Consider the following 23,955-nt stretch of genomic DNA (forward strand, 5'->3'; position numbering starts at 1 on the left):
CAATTCTGGCGTTAAACGCCGGGCTGGTGCCTATTTCTGGCGTTTAACGCCAGCTTCTTGCCCTTTCCTGGCGTTTAACGCCAGTCTGGTGCCCCTTTCTGGCGTTAAACGCCCAGAATGGTGCCAGACTGGGCGTTAAACGCCCATTCGCTAGCTTCATTGGCGTTTAAATGCCAGCAAGTTCTCCTCCAGGGTGTGCTATTTTTCTTTCTGTTTTTCATTCTGTTTTTGCTTTTTCAATTGATTTTATGACTTCTCATGATCATCAACCTACAGAAAACATAAAATAACAAAGGAAAATAGATAAAATATAACATTGGGTTGCCTCCCAACAAGCGCTTCTTTAATGTCAGTAACTTGACAGTGGGCTCTCATGGAGCCTCACAAATGCTCAGAGCAATGTTGGAACCTCCCAACACCAAACTTAGAGTTTGAATGATGGGGTTCAACACCAAACTTAGAGTTTGGTTGTGGCCTCCCAACACCAAACTTAGAGTTTGACTATGGGGGCTCTGTTTGGCTCTGTTTTTAGAGAAGCTCTTAATGCTTCCTTTCCATGGTGACAGAGGGATATCCTTGAGCCTTAAACACAAAGGATTCTTCATTCACTTGAATGATCAATTCTCCTCTGTCCACATCAATCACAGCCTTTGCTGTGGCTAGGAAGGGTCTGCCAAGGATGATGGATTCATCCATGCACTTCCCAGTCTCTAGGACTATGAAATCAGCAGGGATGTAATGGTCTTCAATCTTTACCAGAACATCCTCTACAAGCCCATAAGCTTGTTTTCTTGAATTGTCTGCCATCTCTAGTGAGATTTTTGCAGCTTGCACCTCAAAGATCCCTAGCTTCTCCATTACAGAGAGAGGCATGAGGTTCATGCTTGAGCCTAGGTCACACAAGGCCTTCTTGAAGGTCATGGTGCCTATGGTACAAGGTATTGAGAACTTCCCAGGATCTTGTCTTTTTTGAGGTAATTTCTGCCTAGACAAGTCATCCAGTTCTTTGGTGAGCAAAGGGGGTTCATCCTCCCAAGTCTCATTACCAAATAACTTGTCATTTAGCTTCATGATTGCTCCAAGGTATTTAGCAACTTGCTCTTCAGTGACGTACTCATCCTCTTCAGAGGAAGGATACTCATCAGAGCTCATGAATGGCAGAAGTAAGTCCAATGGAATCTCTATGGTCTCATTATGAGCCTCAGATTCCCATGGTTCCTCATTAGGGAACTCATTGGAGGCCAGTGGACGTCCATTAAGGTCTTCCTCAGTGGCGTTCACTGCCTCTCCCTCCTCTCCAAATTCGGCCATGTTGATGGCCTTGCACTCTCCTTTTGGATTTTCTTCTATATTGCTTCGAAGAGTACTAGGAGGGAGTTCAGTAATTTTCTTACTCATCTGACCCACTTGTGCCTCCAAATTCCTAATGGAGGACCTTGTTTCAATTATGAAACTCTGGGTGGTTTTGATTAGATCAGAGACCATGGTTGCTAAGTCAGAGTGGCTCTGCTTAGAATTCTCTGTCTGTTGCTGAGAAGATGATGGAAAAGGCTTGCTATTGCTAAACCTGTTTCTTCCACCATTATTGTTGTTGAAACCTTGTTGAGGTCTCTGTTGATCCTTCCATGAGAGATTTGGATGATTTCTCCATGAAGGATTATAGGTGTTTCCATAGGGTTCTCCTATGTAATTCACCTCTTCCATTGAAGTGTTCTCAGGATCATAAGCTTCTTCTTCAGATGAAGCGTCCTTAGTATTGCCTAGTGCAGCTTGCATTCCAGACAGACTTTGAGAAATCATATTGACTTGCTAAGTCAATATTTTGTTCTGAGCCAATATGGCATTCAGAGTATCAATCTCAAGAACTCTTTTCTTTTGATTCGTCCCATTGTTCACAGGATTCCTTTTAGAAGTGTACATGAATTGGTTATTTGCAACCATTTCAATCAGTTCTTGAGCTTCTGCAGGCGTCTTTTTCAGATGAAGAGATCCTCCAGCAGAGCTATCCAAAGACATCTTGGACAGTTCAGACAGACCATCATAGAAAATACCTATGATGCTCCATTCAGAAAGCATGTCAGAAGGACACTTTCTGATTAATTGTTTGTATCTTCATAGAGGGATTCTCCTTCCTTCTGTCTGAAGGTTTGGACTTCCACTCTAAGCTTACTCAATTTTTGAGGTGGAAAGAACTTTGCCAAGAAGACATTGACTAGCTTTTCCCAAGAGTTCAACCTTTCTTTAGGTTGTGAGTCCAACCATGTCCTAGCTCTGTCTCTTACAGCAAAAGGGAATAGCATAAGTCTGTAGACCTCAGGGTCAACCCCATTAGTCTTGACAGTGTCATGGATTTGCAAGAACTCAGCTAAAAACTGATGAGGATCTTCCAATGGAAGTCCATGGAACTTGTAATTCTGTTGCATTAGAGAAACCAATTGAGGCTTAAGCTCAAAGTTGTTTGCTCCAATGGCAGGGATAGAGATGCTTCTCCCATAGAAGTCGGGAGTAGGTGCAGTAAAGTCACCCAGCACCTTCCTTGCATTGTTGGCATTGTTGTTGTTTTCGGCTGCCATGGGTTCTTCTTCTTTGAAGATTTCTGTTAGGTCCTCTACAGAGAGTTGTGCCTTAGCTTCTCTTAGTTTTTGCTTCAAGGTCCTTTTAGGTTCAGGAACAGCCTCAACAAGAATGCTTTTGTCTTTGCTCCTGCTCATATGAAAGAGAAGAGAACAAGAAAATATAGAATCCTCTATGTCACAGTATAGAGATTCGTTGAGCTGTCAGAGGAAAAGAAAAATAGAAGGAAGAAGTAGAAGAATTCGAACTTATCAAGAAAGATGGAGTTCGAAATGTGCATTAAGGAATAGTGTTAGTCCATAAATAGAAGGATGTGAGAAGAGGGGAAGAAATTTTCGAAAATAAATGAAAAACATTTTGAAAAATACTAATTGATTTTCGAAAACCAAGGGTGGAAAAGAAATCAAGTGATTTTTGAAAAAAGGTTTTGAAATTAGAAAGTAAAAAGATATGATTGAAAACTATTTTGAAAGAGATGTGATTAAGAAGATATGATTGAAAAGTTATGGTTTTAAAAAGATGTGATTGAGAAGATATGATTTGAAAAGCAATTTAAAAAGATTTGATTTTAAAAATTAATGACTTGACTAACAAGAAAAGATATGATTCAAACATTTAAACCTTTCTCAACAGAAAAGGCAACATACTTGAAATGTTGAATCATCATTAATTGATAGCAAGTATTTTTGAAAATGGAAGGAAATTGATTTTGAAAAAGATTTGATTGAAAAGATATGATTTGAAAAAGATTTGATTTTGAAAAATTTTGAAAACATGAAAAAAATTTGAATTGAAAACAGAATCTTCTCTCTTGTGCCATCCTGGCGTTAAACGCCTAGAATGGTGCACATTCTGGCGTTTAACGCCCAAAGCACTACCCTTTTGGGCGTTAAACGCCCAGCCAGGCACTCTGGCTGGCGTTTAAACGCCAGTTTGCCTTCCTTACTAGGCGTTTTGAACGCCCAGCTTTTTCTGTGCAATTCCTCTGCTATATGTTCTGAATCTTCAATTCTCTGTATTATTGACTTGAAAAGACACAAATTAAAAAATTTTTTTGGATTTTTAATAATGAGAAATAATCAAAATGCAACTAAAATCAAATAACAATGCATGCAAGACACCAAACTTAGAAGTTTGTATACTAATGACACTAACAAGTTGAGAATGCATATGACAAACAACAAAAATATTCAAGACAAGAGAATTAAAGATCAGAGTAATGAAATCATCAAGAATATCTTGAAGATCACTTAAGACACATGGATGAATGCAAGAAGAACAGAAGCATGCAATTGACACCAAACTTAACATGAGACACTAGACTCAACAAGAAACATACAATTTTTTTGGTTTTTATGATTTTGTAAATTTTTTTTTCAAAAATTAAGTGAAAAAAGAAAATAAAGATATCAAAATTCTTAATGAGAATTCTAGGAATCATGCAATGTTAGTCTAAAGCTTCAGCCTAAAGAAATTAGACATGGCTAACGAAGCTTAAGCAGGACATTGCATTCAAGAGTTAAATTGATGAAAATCAATCAGCTTTGGTGATGATAAGAACATCACCTTGAAACACTAGAATTCATTCTTAAGAACTCTGAAGAAAAATACCTAATCTAAGCAACAAGATGAACCGTCAGTTGTCCAAACATAACAATCCCCGGCAACGGAGCCAAAAACTTGGTGCACAAAATTTTGATCATCAATGGCGCCATCAACATGGTACGGACAATTGTAATCTCAACTCTTTATCACAACTTCGCACAACTAACCAGCAAGTGTACTGGGTCGTCCATGTAATAAACCTTACGCGAGCAAGGGTCGATCCCACAGAGATTGTTGGTATGAAGCAAGCTATGGTCACCTTGTAAATCTTAGTCAGGCAAACTCAAATGGTTATGGATAATGTATGAATAAAACATAAAGATAAAGATAGAGATACTTATGTAATTCATTGGTGAGAATTTCAGATAAGCGTATGGAGATGCTTTGTCCCTTCCGTCTTTCTGCTTTCCTACTGTCTTCATCCAATCCTTCTTACTCCTTTCCATGGCAAGCTGTATGTAGGGTTTCACCGTTGTCAGTGGCTACCTCCCATCTTCTCAGTGAAAATGTTCAACGCACCCTGTCACGGCACGGCTAATCATCTGTCGGTTCTCAATCAGGTTGGAATAGAATCCAGTGATTCTTTTGCGTCTGTCACTAACGCCTAGCCTTCAGGAGTTTGAAGCTCGTCACAGTCATTCAATCATCGAATCCTACTCAGAATACTACAGATAAGGTTTAGACCTTCCGGATTCTCTTGAATGCCGCCATCAATTCTAGCTTATACCACGAAGATTCCGATTAAAGGATCCAAGAGATAAACATTCAAGCCTTGTTTGCTTGTAGAACAGAAGTGGTTGTCAGGCACTCGTTCATAAGTGAGAATGATGATGAGTGTCACATAATCATCACATTCATCATGTTCTTGGGTGCAAATGAATATCTTAGAGCAAGAATAAGCTGAATTGAATAGAAGAACAATAGTAATTGCATTAATACTCGAGGTACAGCAGAGCTCCACACCTTAATCTATGGTGTGTAGAAACTCCACCGTTGAAAATACATAAGAACAAAAGTGATCATTGGCCTCGGCCCCAGAGAGGGAACCAGAAGAGCCAGGATGAAAATACAATAGCAAAAGGTCCTATTTGTAGAGAACTAGTAGCCTAGGGTTTACAAAGATGAGTAAATTACATAAAAATCCACTTCTGAGCCCACTTGGTGTGTGCTTGGGCTGAGCATTGAAGCATTTTCGTGTAGAGACATCTCTTGGAGTTAAACGCCAGCTTTTGTGCCAGTTTGGGCATTTAATTCCCATTCTTGTGCCAGTTCCGGCGTTTAACGCCGACAGTTTTGAGCTGATTTGGAACGCCAGTTTGGGCCATCAAATCTTGGGCTTCTGTAGCTCCAGAAAATCCACTTCGAGTGTAGGGAGGTCAGAATCCAACAGCATCTGCAGTCCTTTTTAGTCTCTGAATCAGATTTTTGCTCAGGTCCCTCAATTTCAGCCAGAAAATACCTAAAATCACAGAAAAACACACAAACTCATAGTAAAGTCCAGAAAAGTGAATTTTAACTAAAAACTAATATAAATATACTAAAAACTAACTAAAACACACTAAAAATATACTAAAAACAATGCCAAAAAGCGTATAAATTATCCGCTCATCACTAACGTTCTCGAACCCACATCCTCACTTAACGTTAACGCCACTAACGTCCTAACTAACGCCCATGCCTAACTCACATTTTTCTGCAAATAAAGCTGAGCCCACTGAAGATTGTAACTGCTTCTACTCAAGATCAAAGGCCCATATCCAAGACTTGAAGAACTCACTAGAAGATCAAGAAGAGTAGTATATATAGGAGTAGTTTTGAACTATAGAGGAGATTGGCACTTTTGGAGAACTACACTCTGTATATTTACTTTCTTCATTTTCTAGTTTGGAAAGAATGTATTCTATTCCACCATTTTTCATTTCCATTTCCAGAGCTATGAACAACTAAACCCCTTTCATTGGGTTAGGGAGCTCTGTTGTAATTTGATGGATTAATTATAGTTTTCATTCTTCTTCCTCTTTATCTTGTTTTTAATAGAAAGCTTTCAATCTTAATTCAATTGGTTAGTTGTCTTGGAAAAGAAACTCTCCATAGTTGGATCTCCTTTGAGCCCTGGAAAAGGGATGAGGAGATCATGCTAGAAATGCTTTCTCATGTTGGACCAAATTGGGGTTTGGGCGGATATAGTGACATGTAATCCTCCCAACACTTTAATTTGGAAATACATGTGGTATAATCATGGACCATACGTTATCTCTTCTCATGAGCAATTAAATCAAGGAATTGGGCAGTTTTTCAAGCTTAGAGAGATTGGATTGCCAAGGAATTTGGATCCAATTACTTAAGATTGCCAATGAGATCAATGAATGCATTGATTGAGGAAGATATGAGAATGAACTTGATCCGGAGAATGCAACATCTCCTAAGCCCAATGGATTCCCCATCTCTGATCTTACCCTTTCTTTTTACTTTATGCCATTTATTTCCATGTTCCCCTATACCCCCTTTTAAGATTCTGCACTTTATTTTCTGCAATTTACTTTCCCGCCATTTAATTTCCTGCAAATCTCAACTACATTTCTGTTTAGCTCAACTAGCACTCTCTTCCAACTAAAGTTGTTTGACCAATCAATCCCTGTGGGATTCGACCTCACTCTATTGTGAGTTTTTACTTGACGACAATTCGGTATACTTACTGAAAGGAAATTTGTTGAGAGACAAGTTTTCGTGCATCAGCGGACGCGAGCATTTCGCAAGAGGAAAGGACGCGGAAGCGGCCAGTGTGCGGATGCGTGTCCTGGACTATACCAATCGCGTGAGTGCAGCCTCGCGCATGCACAATTCTCAGGTCGTGGCGCAATAGGGGCCAAAGTTGCCCGCAACGCGTGTGCGTCGTACACGCGCACGCGTGCTTGGGCACGGGGTAAAAAGGACGCACGCACATCAGGGATGCCTACGCATGGGTAAATGTGTTGCGAGCACAATACCAGCCCCAGACCAGCCCAACTCAGGGGCAAACATCGTTCTACGCCGATTTCCATATGCATGCGGGCGGCCCTAGACGCGGACACGTGGGTTGCCAGATTGTAGAGTGATGTGTACACGTGCAGTTTGCATACGTGTGGGCTTGATTGTGCCGAAAGCACGTTTCTTGCCCACGTCCCGCGCAACTTACTGGTCAATCTCACTCGTTTCACATTCATGGAGGACGCGGATGCGTACTAGGACGTGCGCGTCGAAAGCTTTTTTCTTCTTGTTTGCAGAATGCAAGTGATGATGCAGAATGTATGCATGAGAACCGAGAAAAAGAAAAACAAAATAAAACTAAGAAGGAAAAGGAATGATCATACCATGGTGGGTTGTCTCCTACCCAGCACTTTTCTTTAACATCTGTAAGTTGGACGGTCTAGGAGCTCAATCTACTTCTGTGGGTGGATCCACCAAGAGGAGGATCTCCAGCTCCTTGTTGTCTTTCATCTTCTCACCATGGTAGAGCTTCAAGCGGTGCCCATTGACCTTGAGGGTATTAGGGCTTGAAGGGTGACTCAAGTGGACGATGCCATATGCCTCAGCCTTTTCTATTCTGTAGGGGCCTTCCCATCTAGATCTCAACTTTCCAAGCATGAGTCTCAACCTGGAATTGTAAAAGAAGACTAACTCCCTATGTCTGAACTCTCTTCGCTTGATATTCTTGTCATGCACAGCCCTCACCTTCTCTTTGTATAGCCTGGAGTTCTCATAGGCTTCTAGGCGAAGGCACTCCAGTTCTTGTAGTTGCAGCTTCCTCTCAGTCCCCGCTTTCTCGAACCCCATGTTGCATTCCCACACTGCCCAGAAAGCCTTGTGTTCTACCTCCAGGAGGTAGATGACAAGCCTTTCCGTAGACTAGGCAGAAGGGACTCATTCTGATTAGTGTCTTGTACGCTGTCCGATATGCCCAGAGCGCATCTACAAGCCTTGTACTCCAGTCTTTCCTATGTGGCTTGACGATCTTCTCGAGGATGCGCTTTATCTATCTGTTTGACACCTCGACTTGTCCATTCGTCTGGGGGTGGTAAGTTGTGGCCACCTTGTGAACAATACCATATTTCTTCAGTAGACCTGTTAATCTCCTGTTACAGAAGTGAGTGCCTTGATCACTCACGATTGCTTGTGGTGATCCAAAGTGACAGATAATATTATTTCGAACAAAGGAGATAACAGTGTTAGCATCATCAGTATGGGTAGGAATCGCTTCAACCCATTTAGAAACATAATCTACAGCTAACAGTACATATAAGAAACCATGCGAGTTTGGAAATGGACCCATCAAGTCGATGCCCCACACATAAAAAATTTCAAAGAACAACATAGGTTATTGGGGCATTTCATCCCTCTTGGATATATTCCCAAACCTCTTGCATGGGAAGCAAGATTCACAGAAAGTAGTGGCATCCTTAAATAGTGTGGGCCACCAGAATCCATAGTCCAAAATTTTTCTAGCTATCCCTTGAGGACCAAAATGGCCACCACTCTCTAAAGAGTGGCAGGCCTCTAAAATTGACTGGAATAATTCTGACTGTGGTACACACCTTCTAATTATCTGGTTAGCACCACATCTCCATAAACATGGGTCATCCCATATATAATATTTGGACTCACTTTTAAGCTTGTCCTTTTGATGCTTAGTAAAATCAGGAAGGAAGGTACGATTGACCAAATAATTAGCTAATGGGGCGTACCAAGGAACTACTTCAGATATTGCGTGCAAGCTATCAAATGGAAAAACATCATTGATAGGAGTGGAGTCATCCTTAATATGCTCTAGGTGACTCAAGTGGTCCGCCACCAAATTCTGGGTACCATTCCTATCTTTAATTTCTAAATCAAATTCTTGCAACAACAATATCCAACGTATGAGCCTTGGTTTGGACTCTTTCTTAGCTAATAAATATTTTAGAGCTGCATGGTTTGAGTATACTACCACCTTAGTACCAAGTAAGTAAGCTCATAATTTATCCAGAGAAAAAAAATAGCCAGAAGCTCTTTTTCAGTGGTTGTATAATTAGACTGAGCAGCATCTAAAGTCTTAGATGCATAGGCAATTATAAAAGGGTCCTTACCATCGCGTTGAGCCAGCACTGCTCCTGCTGCGTAATTGGAGGCGTCACACATTATCTCAAACGGTTGACTTCAGTCGGGCTCTCTCACAATGGGGGCTTGGGTCAAGGCGATCTTCAGCTTATCGAATTCCTCCTTGCAGTCTGCGCTCAGCTCGAACTCAACATCCTTCTGTAGCAGTCGGGATAAAGGTAGGGCTACCTTACTGAAGTCCTTGATAAATCACCAGAAGAAACCTACATGACCAAGAAACGAACATCCTTCCCTCACAGAGGAGGGGTAAGGTAAACCAAAAATAATATCTACCTTTGCTGGGTCAACTAAAATACCATTATTAGAAACAACATATCCCAGAACACTACCTTGTACCATAAAATGGCATTTTTCAAAATTCAATAAAAGGTTTGAACTAAGACACTTGTCTAATACTCTAGCTGAACTATCCAAGCAAAGGCTAAACGAATCACCATACACACTAAAGTCATCCATGAAAACTTCCATACAGTTCTCAAGAAGATCTGATAAATTGCTCATCATGCATATTTGGAACGTAGCAAGTTCATTACATAAGCCAAAAGGCATCCTCTTATATGCATACCTTCCGAAGGGACATGTAAAAGTAGTTTTCTCCTAATCTTTAGGAGCTATATGAATTTGAAAATAGCTAGTGTAACCATCTAGAAAATAGTAGGGTGATTTACCTGACATGCAATCAAATATCTGATTGATGAAATGCAGTGGGTAGTGATCCTTGCGAGTAGCTTGGTTGAGGCGCCTATAATCAATACACATCCTCCAGGAGTTCTGCACCCTAATTGCAATGAGTTCTCCATGCTCATTGGTGCACGAAATTGCAATCACACTTTTGCAATCCGCACAACTAACCAGCAAGTGCACTGTGTCGTTGATGAGCAGATAATTTATACGCTTTTTGGCATTGTTTTTAGTATGTTTTTAGTATATTTTAGTTAGTTTTTAGTATATTTTTATTAGGTTTTAGTTAAAATTCACTTTTCTGGACTTTACTATGAGTTTGTGTGTTTTTCTGTGATTTCAGGTATTTTTTGGCTGAAATTGAGGGTCCTGAGCAAAAATCTGATTCAGAGACTGAAAAGGACTACAGATGCTGTTGGATTCTGACCTCCCTGTACTCAAAGTGGATTTTTTGGAGCTACAGAAGCCCAATTGGTGCGCTCTCAACGGCGTTGGAAAGTAGACATCCTGGGCTTTCCAGCAATGTATAATAGTACATACTTTGCCCGAGATTTGATGGCCCAAACCGGCGTGGCAAATCAGCCTCTGAATTTCCAGCGTTTAACGCTGGAACTGGCATAAAACTTGGAGTTAAACGCCCAAACTGGCATGAAAGCTGGCGTTTAACTCCAGAAAAAGTCTCTACAAATGAAAGCTTCAATGCTCAGCCCAAGCACACACTAAGTGGACCCAGAAGTGGATTTTTATGTCATTTACTCATTTCTGTATACCCTAGGTTACTAGTTCACTATTAATAGGATCTTTTGACATTGTATCTGTACCTCATGACACTTTACACGTTTCTCATTGTATCTTCTACAGCATGAGTCTCTAAACCCCATGGTTTGGGGTGAGGAGCTCTGCTGTGTCTTGATGGATTAATGCAATTACTACTGTTTTTCATTCAATCATGCTTGCTTCCATTCTAAGATATTGCTTGGGAGTAGATGAATTCATACCCATTGAACATCCAATCATCAAGAAGTCAATGGAAGGACAAGTGCAAGACAACTCTATCAAAAGGAGGGCGCAGGAGTTCCTCCCTGAATTTCCTGAAATTGGCTACTGGGCCAGCCTAGAAGCATCTATCACCAAGTTGCAAGAAACTATGGAGCAAGTTAAGGAAGAACAGCAGAATCAGAACTGCATGCTCTGCAAATTGTTGAAGGAACAAGAGAAGCAGGGGCGTGAACTTCAAGAACTGAAATGCCAAAAACTCTCCCCTCAATTTGAGGGAGCATCCACTTCTCAAAATCAAGGTTGTTGAGTCCTAACTCTGTGAAAACCTCTATCATTAGGAGCCTATTTAATTTTTTTGTTTTTTGTTTTCTATTTTAGTATCATCTTATATCTATTTTTGAGTCTTGTTCTTAATTCATAATTAATAAAATTTAAAATTCATGCCTTAAAGCTATGAATGTCCTATGAGTCCATCACCTCTCTTAAATGAAAAGTGCTTTAATCACAAAAGAACAAGAAGTACAGGATTTCGAATTTATCTTTGAAACTAGTTGAATTAGTTTGATGTGGTGACAATACTCTTTGTTTTCCGAATGAATGATTGAACAGTGCATATGTCTTTTGAATCTGTTGTTCTGAGAATGTTAAAATTGTTGGCTCTTGAAAGAATGAGGGAAAAAGAGAACTATTATTGAGGATCTGAAAAATCATCAAATTGATTCTTGAAGCAAGAAAAAGCAGTGATTCAAAAAAAACGAAAAAAAAAGAAAGAAAAGAAAGAAATAAAGTTGTGATCCAAGGCAAAAAAGAGTGTGCTTAAGAACCCTGGACACCTCTAATTGGGGACTCTAGCAAAGCTGGGTCACAATCTGAAAAGGTTCACCCAAGTATGTGTCTGTGGCATGTATGTATCCGGTGGTAATACTGGAAGACAGAGTGCTTTAGGCCACAGCCAAGACTCATACACTAGCTATGTTCAAGAATCATTATACTTAACTAGGAGAATCAATAACACTATCTGAGTTACTATAGATGCCAATCATTCTGAACTTCAAGGGATGAAGTAAGATGCCAAAACTGTTCGGAAGCAAAAAGCTACTAGTCCCGCTCATCTAATTGGAGCTAAGTTTCCTTGATATTTTGGAGTCTATAGTATATTCTCTTCTTTTTATCCTACTTTGATTTTCAGTTGCTTGGGGACAAGCAACAATTTAAGTTTGGTGTTGTGATGAGCGGATAATTTATACGCTTTTTGGCATTGTTTTTAGTATGTTTTTAGTATATTTTAGTTAGTTTTTAGTTAAAATTCACTTTTCTGGACTTTACTATGATTTTGTGTATTTTTCTGTGATTTCAGGTATTTTCTGGTTGAAATTGAGGGTCCTGAGCAAAAATCTGATTCAGAGACTGAAAAGGACTGCAGATGCTGTTGGATTCTGACCACCTTGCACTCGAAGTGGATTTTCTGGAGCTATAGAAGCCCAATTGGCGCGCTCTCAACGGCGTTGGAAAGTAGACATCCTGGGCTTTCCAGCAATGTATAATAGTCCATACTTTGCCCGAGATTTGATGGCCCAAACCGGCGTGGCAAATCAGCCTCTGAATTTCCAGCGTTTAACGCTGGAACTGGCATAAAACTTGGAGTTAAACGCCCAAACTGGCATGAAAGCTGGCGTTTAACTCCAGAAAAAGTCTCTACAAATGAAAGCTTCAATGCTCAGCCCAAGCACACACTAAGTGGACCCAGAAGTGGATTTTTATGTCATTTACTCATTTCTGTATACCCTAGGTTACTAGTTCACTATTAATAGGATCTTTTGACATTGTATCTGTACCTCATGACACTTTACACGTTTCTCATTGTATCTTCTACAGCATGAGTCTCTAAACCCCATGGTTGGGGGTGAGGAGCTCTGCTGTGTCTTGATGGATTAATGCAATTACTACTGTTTTTCATTCAATCATGCTTGCTTCCATTCTAAGATATTACTTGTTCTTAACCCGGATGAATGTGATGATCCGTGACACTCATCATCATTCTCAACTATGAACGTGTGCCTGATAACCACCTCCGTTCTACCTTAGATTAAGTAGATATCTCTTGGATTCTTTAATCAGAATCTTTGTGGTATAAGCTAGAACTGATGGCGGCATTCAAGAGAATCCGGAAGGTCTAAACCTTGTCTGTGGTATTCTGAGTAGGATTCAATGATTGAATGACTGTGACGAGCTTCAAACTCCTGAGGGCTGGGCGTTAGTGACAAACGCAAAAGGATCACTGGATTCTATTCCAACCTGATTGAGAACCGACAGATGGATAGCCGTGCCGTGACAGGGTGCGTTGAACATTTCCACTGAGAGGATGGGAGGTAGCCACTGACAATGGTGAAACCCTTGCATACAGCTTGCCATGGAAGGAGCCTTGCGTGCTTGAAGAAGAAGACAGTAGGAAAGCAGAGATTCAGAAGATGGAGCATCTCCAAAACCTCAACCTGTTCCCCATTACTGCAAAACAAATACTTATTTCATGTTCTTTTACTTTTCACAATCAACCTTGATAATTATTGATATCCTGACTAAGATTTACAAGATAACCATAGCTTGCTTCAAGCCGACAATCTCCATGGGATCGACCCTTACTCACGTAAGGTATTACTTGGACGACCTAGTGCACTTGCTGGTTAGTTGTGCGGGGTTGCAAAAGTGTGATTGCAATTTCGTGCACCAGTCGTCCAAGTAATATCTTATGTGAGTAAGGGTTAAATCCCACGGAGATTGTTGGCTTGAAGCAAGCTATGGTTATCTTATTAATCTTAGTCAGGATACCAATTATAGTTATCAATTGACTTGCAAATAAACAAGAGAGCATGGATTAAATAATACTTATTATGTAGTAATGGATAATATGTTGGAGTTTTGAGATGCTTTGTCTTCTGAATTCCTGCAACATAATGCTTTCTCACTTTCAAACATGCAAGGCTCCTTCCATGGCAAGCTGTATGTAGGGCATCACCGTTGTCAATGGCTACTTCCCATCCTCTCATTGAAAATGGTCCAAATGCTCTGTCACAGCATGGCTAATCATTTGTTGGTTCTCGATCATGTTGGAATAGGATCCATTGATCCTTTTGCGTCTGTCACTACGCCCAACACTCGCAAGTTTGAAGCTCGTCATAGTCATCCAATCCCTGAATCCTACTCGGAATACCACAGACAAGGTTTAGACCTTACAGATTCTCAAGGATGCTGCCAATGGATTCTAGCTTATACCACGAAGATTCTGATTAAGGAATCTAAGAGATACTAATCCAATCTAATATAGAACGGAGGTGTTTGTTAGGCACACGTTCATGGGTTGAGAATGGTGATGAGTGTCACAGATCATCACACTCATCATAGTTAAGTACGAATCAGCATCTTAGATAGAAACAAGTGTGTTTGAATGGAAAACAGAAATCATTGCATTAATTCATCGAGACGCTGCAGAGCTCCTCACCCCCAACAATGGAGTTTAGAGACTCATGCCATCAGAAAATACAAAATTCAGATCTAAAATGTCATGAGATACAAAATAAGTCTCTAAAAGTTGTTTAAATACTAAACTGGTAACCTAGGTTTACAGAAAATGAGTAAACTAAGTGGTGGACGAAATTGTGATCATCAACAATGGCTCCAAAGACTTGGTGCTCTCAAACATAAATCATACTTTGTCACAACTCCGCACAACTAACCAGCAAGTGTACTGGGTCATCCAAGTAATAAACCTTACGTGAGTAAGGGTCGATCCCACAGAGATTGTTGGTATGAAACAAGCTATGGTCATCTTGTAAATCCCATTCAGGCGAATTCAACTGTATTAAGAAATTATAGTATACGCAAAGGAATAAAATAGTAAATAGTTACTCATATAATTCAATAGTGGGAATTTTAGATAGGTGCATGGAGATGCTATGTTCCTTTGGAATCTCTGATTTCCAACTGCTTTCATCAAATCTTTGTCACTCTTTTCTATGGCAAGCTGTATGTAGGGATCACCGTTATCAATGGCTGCATGCCATCCTCTCAATAAAAATGGTCCAAATGCTCTGTCACAGCACGGCTAATCATCTGCCGGTTCTCGATCATGTTGGAATAGAATCCCTTGATTCTTTTGCGTTTGTCATCACGCCCAGCATTCGCGAGTTTGAAGCTCGTCACAGTCATTCAATTCCAGAATCCTACTCAGAATACCACATACAAGGTTAGACTTTCTGGATTCCCATGAATGCCGCCATCAATTCTAGCTTATACCACAAAGACTCTGATCTCACGGAATGGAAGGCTTGGTTGTCAGGCGAGGAGCAACCATGCGTCGTGTATCAGGAATCCAAGAGATACGCATCCTAGCTTTCGCTTGTAGAACAGAAGTGGTTGTCGGGCACACGTTCATAAGGATGGATGATAATGAATGTCAGGGATCATCACATCCATCAGGTTAAAGTATGAATGGTATCTTAGAACAAGAATAAATCGAATTGAATAGAAAATAGTAGTAATTACATTGAAACTCGAGGTATAGCAGAGCTCCACACCCTTAATCTATGGTGTGTAGAAACTCCACCGTTGAAAATACATAAGTGATGAAGGTTCAGGCATGGCCGAATGGCCAGCCCCCAAACGTGATCAATAGTCTCCTAAGATGAATAATAAAATAAAACTGAGACCAAAGATGAAAATACAATAGTAAAAAGTTCTATTTATACTAAACTAGTTACTGGGGTTTACATAAGTAAGTAATTGATGCATAAATCTACTTCCAGGGCCCACTTGGTGTGTGCTTAGGCTGAGCTTGATCTATCCACGAGCTGAGGCTTCTCTTGGAGTTGAACTCCAGAATGCAGCATGGAACTGGCGTTGAGCGCAAGTTTACGTCGTCAAATCTCGAATAAAGTATGAACGATTATATATTGCTGCAAAGTTCTGGATGTCTACTTTCCAACGCCGTTGAGAGCACACCATTTGGGGTTCTGTAGCTCCAAAAAATCCATTTTGAGTGCAGGGAGGTCAGATTCCAACAACATCAGCAGTCCTTTGTCAGCCTCCTATCAGAGTTTTGCTCAGGTCCCTCAATTTCAGCCGAAAAATACCTGAAATCACAGAAAAACACACAAACTCATAGTAAAGTCCAGAAATGTGAATTTAGCATAAAACTAATGAAAATATCCCTAAAAGTAACTAGATCATACAAAAAACTACCTAAAAACAATGCCAAAAAGCGTATAAATTATCCGCTCATCACAACACCAAACTTAAATTGTTGCTTGTCCCCAAGCAACTGAAAATCAATTAGGATAAAAAGAAGAGAATATACTATAAATTCTAAAATATCAATGAATATTAATTCTAATTAGATGAGCAGGACTTGTAGCTTTTTGCTTCTAAACAGTTTTGGCATCTCACTTTCTCCTTTGAAGTTTAGAATGATTGGCTTCTGTAGGAACTTAGAATTTCAGATAGTGTTATAGATTCTCCTAGTTAAGTTTGTTGATTCTTGAACACAGTTACTTTTATGAGTCTTGGCCGTGGCCCTAAGCATTTTGTTTTCCAGTATTACCACCGGATACATAAATGCCACAGACACATGACTAGGTGAACATTTTCAGATTGTGACTCAGCTTTGCTAGAGTCCCCAGTTAGAGGTGTCCAGAGCTCTTACGCACACTCTTTTTGCTTTGGATCATGACTTTAACCACTTAGTCTCAAGATTTCCACTTAGACCCGCATGCCACAAGCACATGGTTAGGGACAGCTTGATTTAGCCGCTTAGGCTTGGATTTTATTTCCTTGGGCCCTCCTATCCATTGATGCTCAAAGCCTTGGATCCTTTTTACCCTTGCCTTTTGGTTATAATGGCTATTGGCTTTTTCTGCTTGCTTTTTCTTTTTCTTTCTTTCTAATTTTTTTTCGCCACGTTTTTTCTTTTTTTTCCGCAAGCTTTTGCTTTTTCACTGCTTTTTCTTACTTCAAGAATTAATTTCATGATTTTTCAGATTATCAATAGCATTTTTCTTTGTTCATCATTTTTTCAAGAGCCAACAATTTTAACATTCATAAACAACAAGATCAAAATTATGCACTGTTCAAGCATTCATTCAGAAAATAAAAAGTATTGTCACCACATCAATATAATTAAACTAAATTCAAGGATAATTTTGAAATTTATGTACTTCTTGTTCTTTTGTATTAAAAACATGTTTTATTTAGGAAAGGTGAAGGATTCATGGAATTATTCATAGCTTTAAGGCATAGTTATTCAATACTAATGATCATGAGGTAGAGACACAAAACATAAGCACACATGAAGCATAAAAATAAAAAAAAAAGAAAAATAAGAGCAAGGAGATTAAGGAATGAGTCCACCTTAGTGATGGTGGCATCCTTCTCTTGAAGAACCAATGGTGCTCTTTGAGCTTCTCTATGTCTCTTCCTTGCTTCTGATGCATGATCCCTAGTGATTTTAGTGCTCCTATCCTTAGTTGCTCCCAATAGTTATGTGGAGGAACATGTATCCCCTGAGGTATCTCAAGGATCTCTTGATTTGCCGTCAAATGCTCTACTACTGAACTATGGATTCTTAAGATGAATCTCTCCATCTCCCATGACTCAGAGGTGGAAGCAATTGTCTTCCCTTTTTTTCTTTTTTTTTTTTGAGGTTTCTCTGGCCTTAGGTGCCATCAATGGTTATGGAAAAGCAAAAAGCTATGCTTTTACCACACTAAACTTAGAATGTTTCTCGCCCTCGAGCAAAAGAAGAAAGAATAGAAGAAGAAGAAGATATGGAGGAGAGGGAGAGAGGTGTGTATTCAGCTATGTAGGGTGGGTTTGGGTGGGGAAGAGTGGATGAATGTTGAGAAGAGGGAAGAATATGAGTGGAGGTAGGTGGGGATCTTGTGGGGTCCTGATGAGTGGATAATTTGTATGCTTTTTGGCATTGTTTTTAGTATGTTTTTGGTGTGATATAGTTAGTTTTTAGTATATTTTTATTAGTTTTTAGTTAAAATTCACTTTTTTGGACTTTACTATGAGTTTGTGTGTTTTTCTGTGATTTCAGGCATTTTCTGGCTGAAATTGAAGGACCTGAGCAAAAATCTGATTCAGAGACTAAAAAGGACTGCAGATGCTGTTGGATTCTGACCTCCCTGCACTCGAAGTGGATTGTCTGGAGTTACAGAAGCCCAATTGGCGCACTCTCAACGGCGTTGGAAAGTAGACATCCTGGGCTTTCCAGCAATATATGATAGTTCATACTTTGTCCAAGATTTGATGGCTTAAACCGGCGTTCAAAGTCACCCTCAGAAATCCCAGCGTTAAACGCTGGAACTGGCACCCAAATGGGAGTTAAACGCCCAAACTGGCACTAAAGCTGGCATTTAACTCCAAGAAGAGTCTCTGCACGAAATTTCTTCATTGCTCAGCCCAAGCACACACCAAGTGGGCCCAGAAGTGGATTTTTATGTCATTTACTCATTTCTGTAAACCTTAGGCTACTAGTTTTCTATAAGTAGGACCTTTTGCTATGGTATTTGTATCATCTTTCAATCTGAAGAGTCTTTCGATCTTTGGATCTTTTGATCACTTTGGGAGGCTGGCCATTCGGCCATGCCTAGACCTTGTTCTTATGTATTTTCAACGGTGGAGCTTCTACACACCATAGATTAAGGTGTGGAGCTCTACTGTACCTCGAGTATTAATGCAATTACTATTGTTCTTCCATTCAATTCCGCTTGTTCTTGTTCTAAGATATCACTTGTTCTTCAACTTGATGAATGTGATGATCCGTGACACTCATCATCATTCTCACCCATGAACAAGGTGACTGACAACCACTATTGTTCTACAAAGCAACAAGGCTCTAGTGTTTATCTCTTGGATTCTTTAACCGGAATCTTCGTGGTATAGGCGAGAACTGATGGCGGCATTCAAGAGAATCCGGAAGGTCTAACCTTGTCTGTGGTATTCTGAGTAGGATTCAATGACTGAATGACTGTGACGTGCTTCAAACTCCTAGCAGGCGGGGCGTTAGTGACAGACGCAAAAGAATCGATGGATTCTATTCCGGCCTGACTGAGAACCGACAGCTGAATTCCGCTATGCTGTGACAAAGCATATGCAATCGCTTTCACTGAGAGGATGGGAGGTAGCCATTGACAACGGTGAAACCCTACACAAGCTTGCCATGGAAAGGAATAAGAAGAATTGGATGAAGACAGTAGGAAAGCAGAGAGACGGAAGGGAAGGCATCTTCATGCGCTTATCTGAAGTTCCTACCAATGAATTACATAAGTATCTCTATCTTCACCTTTGTGTTATTTTCGTTCATCATCATATACATTTGAGTTTGCCTGACTAAAATTTACAAGATGACCATAGCTTGCTTCAATACTAACAATCTCCGTGGGATCGACCCTTACTCGCGTAAGGTTTATTACTTGGACGACCCAGTGCACTTGCTGGTTAGTTGTGCGAAGTTGTGTAATGCCATGGTATTGAACACCAAGTTTTTGGGGTTCATGACCGGGGATTATGAGAGTTGTGAAAAAGTATTGTTCACAATTTCGCGCACCAGGTTTTTGGCGCCGTTGCCGGGGATTGTTCAAGTTTTGAGCAAGCTTTTGGTAACATCAGTGCCAAGATCCGGCAACAACACCAAGTTTTTGGCGTTATTGCCAAGGATTGTTCAGTTTGGACAACTGAAGGTTCATCTTGTTGCTTAGATTAGGTATTTATTTTTTTTCGAAATTCTTGAAGATGAATTCTAGAGTTTCATGATGATTTGTTGAAGTCTGGCTGGCTGAGATTTCAACTTATCATCACAAGAGCTTGTTGATTTCTATCAATCTTGCTTTTGGAGCAGTGATCTGCTAAGGCTTGGCTGGCCTTTGGCCATGTCTAGTGTTTTGGACCGAAGCTTTCTTTGAAAGCTTGGCTGGCTGTGAAGCCATGTCTAATTCCTGGACCGGAGTCTTAGACTAGCATTGCACTGATTCCTGGAATTCTCATCAAGAATTTTGATACTTTTTTTTCTTAATTTTCGAAAAACACAAAAAAATAAAAAAAAATCATAAAATCCAAAAATATTTCTTGTTTGAGTCTAGTGTCTCATCTTAAGTTTGGTGTCAATTGCATGCATTCATTCATATGTATTAAGGATTCTCAAGTAATTCTTGATAATTTTCGTGCTCTGATCTTTGAATTCTATTGGCTTGAGTGTTTTGTGTGTCTCATATGCATTTTCATCCTGTTAGTGTCAGTAGTATACAAACTGCTAAGTTTGGTGTCTTGCATGCATTGTTATTTGATTTTAGTTGCATTTTGATTTTTCCTTATTATTAAAAATCCAAAAATATTTTTAATTTGTGTCTTCTCAAGTCAATAATACAGAGAATTGAAGATTCAGAACATACAGCAGAGGAATTGCACAGAAAAAGCTGGGCGTTCAAAACGCCCAGTGAAGAAGGACAGACTGGCGTTTAAACACCAGCCAGGGTACCTGGTTGGGCGTTTAACGCCCAAAAGGGTAGCATTTTGGGCGTTAAACGCCAGAATGTGCACCATTCTGGGCGTTTAACGCCAAGATGGCTAAGGGAGGAAGATTTTGTTTTCAAATCAAATTTTTTCTAAGTTTTCAAAATCTTTTCAAAACCAAATCTTTTTCAAATCAATTTTTCAATCAAATCTTTTTCAAAACCAATTTCTTTCCATTTTTAAAGATACTTACTATCAATTAATGATTTGATTCAACATTTCAAGTATGTTGCCTTTTCTGTTGAGAAAGGTTTAATGTTTGAATCATATCTTTTCTTGTTAGGCAAGTCATTAATTTTTAAAATCAAGTCTTTTTAAAATTGTTTTCAAATCATATCTTTTCAATCATATCTTTTTAAAACCATAACTTTTCAATCAAATCTTTTTAATCACATCTTTTTCAAAATAGTTTTCAATCAAATCTTTTTGATTTCTAATTTCAAAATCTTTTTCAAAAATCATTTGATTTCTTTTCCATTTTCATTTTTGAAAATTAAGTAATGTTTTTCAAAAAAATGTTTTCAAATTTTCTACTTAATTTTCGAAAATCACTTCCCTCCTTCTCACATCCTTCTATTTATGGACTAACACTATCCCTTAATGCAAAATTCGAACTCCATCTTCTTTGATAAGTTCGAATTTTCTACTCCTGTCTTCTACTCTTCTTTTCCTCTGACACATAAAGGAACCTCTATACTGTGACATAGAGGATTCCACATTTTCTTGTTCTCTTCTCTTTCTTATGAGCAGGAGCAAAGACAAAGGCATTCTTGTTGAGGCTGATCCTGAACCTGAAAGGACCTTGAAGAGAAAGCTCAGAGAAGCCAAAGCACAACTCTCTTTAGAGCACCTAACCGAATTCTTCAAGGAAGGAGAACACATGGCAGCCGAAAACAACAACAATGCCAATAATGCAAGGAAGGTGCTGGGTGACTTTACTGCACCTACTCCTGACTTCTATGGGAGAAGCATCTCTATCCCTGCCATTGAAGCAATCAACTTTGAGCTTAAGCCTCAATTAGTTTCTCTAATGCAACAGAATTGCAAGTTCCATGGACTTCCACTGGAAGATCCTCATCAGTTTTTAGCTGAGTTCTTGCAAATCTGTGACACTGTCAAGACTAATGGGGTTGACCCTGAGGTCTACAGACTAATGCTATTCCCTTTTGCTGTAAGCAACAGAGCTAGAACATGGTTGGACTCTCAACCTAAAGAAAGCCTGGACTCTTGGGAAAAGCTAGTCAATGCCTTCTTGGCAAAGTTCTTTCCACCTCAAAAATTTAGTAAGCTTAGAGTGGAAGTCCAAACCTTCAGACAGAAGGAAGGAGAATCCCTCTATGAAGCTTGGGAAAGATACAAACAATTAATCAGAAAGTGCCCCTCTGATATGCTTTCTGAATGGAGCATCATAGGTATTTTCTATGATGGTCTCTCTGAACTGTCCAAGATGTCTTTGGATAGCTCTGCTGGAGGCTCTCTTCATCTGAAGAAGACGCCTACTGAAGCTCAAGAACTGATTGAAATGGTTGCAAATAACCAATTCATGTACACTTCTAAAAGAAATCCTGTGAACAATGGGACTAGTCAGAAGAAAGGAGTTCTTGAGATTGACACTCTGAATGCCATATTGGCTCAGAACAAAATATTGACTCAACAAGTCAGTATGATTTCTCAAAGTCTGTCTGGAATGCAAAATGCACCAAGCAGTACTAAGGAAGCTTCATCTGAGGAAGAAGCTTATGATCCTGAGAATCCTTCAATAGAAGAGGTGAATTACATGGGAGAACCCTATGGAAACACCTATAATCCTTCATGGAGAAACCATCCAAATTTTTCATGGAAGGATCAACAGAGACCTCAACAAGGTTTCAACAACAACAATGGTGGAAGAAACAGGTTTAGCAATAGCAAGCCTTTTCCATCATCTTCTCAGCAACAGACAGAGAGTTCTAAGCAGAATACCTCTGACTTAGCAACCATGGTCTCTGATCTGATCAAAACCACTCAAAGTTTCATGACTGAAACAAGGTCCTCCATTAGAAATTTGGAAGGACAAGTGGGTCAGCTGAGCAAGAAGATTACTGAACTCCCTCCTAGTACTCTTCCAAGCAATACAGAAGAAAATCCAAAAGGAGAGTGCAAGGCCAATAACATGGCCAAATTTTGGGAAGGAGAAGAGGCAGTGAACGCCACTGAGGAAGGCCTCACTGGGCGTCCACTGGCCTCCAATGAGTTCCCTAATGAGGAACCATGGGAATCTGAGGCTCAAACTGAGACATAGAGGTTCCATTGGACTTACTTCTGCCATTCATGAGCTCTGATGAGTATTCTTCCTCTGAAGAGGATGAATATGTCACAGAAGAGCAAGTTGCTAAATACCTTGGAGCAATCATGAAGCTAAATGACAAGTTATTTGGAAATGAGACTTGGGAGGATGAACCCCCTTTGCTCACCAAAGAACTGGATGACTTGTCTAGGCAAAAACTACCTCAAAAGAGATAGGACCCTGGGAAGTTTTCTATACCTTGTACCATAGGCACCATGACCTTCAAGAAGGCCTTGTGTGACTTAGGGTCAAGTGTAAACCTCATGCCCCTCTCTGTAATGGAGAAATTAGGGATCTTTGAGGTGCAAGCTGCAAAAATCTCACTAGAGATGGCAGACAATTCACGAAAACAAGCCCATGGACTTGTAGAGGATGTTCTGGTTAAGGTTGAAGACCATTACATCCTTACTAATTTCATAGTCCTAGAGACTGGGAAGTGCATGGATGAATCCATCATCCTTGGCAGACCCTTCCTAGCCACAGCAAAGGTTGTGATTGATGTTGATAGAGGAGAGTTGATCATTCAAGTGAATGAAGAATCCTTGGTGTTTAAGGCCCAAGGATATCCCTCTGTCATCAGGGAGAGGAAGCATGAAGAGCTTCTCTTAAAACAGAGCCAAACAGAGCCCCCACAGTCAAACTCTAAGTTTGGTGTTGAACCCCCACATTCAAACTCTAAGTTTGGTGTTGGGAGGTTCCAACATAGCTCTGAGCATTTCTGAGGCTCCATGAGAGTCCTCTGTCAAGCTAATGACATTAAAGAAGCTCTTGTTGGGAGGCAACCCAATGTTTATATTTTATCTATTTTATTTTGTTATTTTCTCTTTTTGTAGGTTGATGATCATAAGAAGTCACAAAATCAATGAAAAAGCAAAAACAGAATGAAAAACAGGAAGAAAAATAGCACACCCTGGAGGACGCACCCACTGGCGTTTAAACGCCAGTGAGGCTAGCTGTTGGGCGTTTAACGCCCAGTCTGGCACCATTCTGGGCGTTTAACGCCAGAAAGGGGCACCAGACTGGCGTTAAACGCCAGAGAAGGGCAAGAACCTGGCGTTAAACGCCAGAAATGG

General features: G+C 39.9%; 1 protein-coding gene and 1 non-coding gene across 2 annotated transcripts; both read right to left on the reverse strand.

Annotated features, from left to right (window-relative positions):
- Positions 1-7,593: 7,593 nt before the first annotated feature.
- Positions 7,594-7,992, reverse strand: LOC112717523 (uncharacterized). Its single transcript, XM_025769528.1, has one exon. It carries the CDS (start codon positions 7,990-7,992, stop codon positions 7,594-7,596), a length of 399 nt encoding a protein of 132 aa, XP_025625313.1.
- Positions 7,993-21,841: 13,849 nt separating this feature from the next.
- LOC112719425 (small nucleolar RNA R71) lies at positions 21,842-21,949 on the reverse strand. Its single transcript, XR_003161728.1, has one exon. It is a non-coding gene; the product is annotated as a small nucleolar RNA R71 (small nucleolar RNA).
- Positions 21,950-23,955: the final 2,006 nt, after the last annotated feature.

Source organism: Arachis hypogaea, chromosome 10 (assembly GCF_003086295.3).
Source record: "Arachis hypogaea cultivar Tifrunner chromosome 10, arahy.Tifrunner.gnm2.J5K5, whole genome shotgun sequence".
Taxonomy (NCBI): Eukaryota; Viridiplantae; Streptophyta; class Magnoliopsida; order Fabales; family Fabaceae; genus Arachis; species Arachis hypogaea.

What these genes read in the sequence shown, in the direction of transcription:
- LOC112717523 (XM_025769528.1), bottom strand. Translation starts at nt 7,992, where the DNA reads ATGGGGTTCGAGAAAGCGGGGACTGAGAGGAAGCTGCAACTACAAGAA.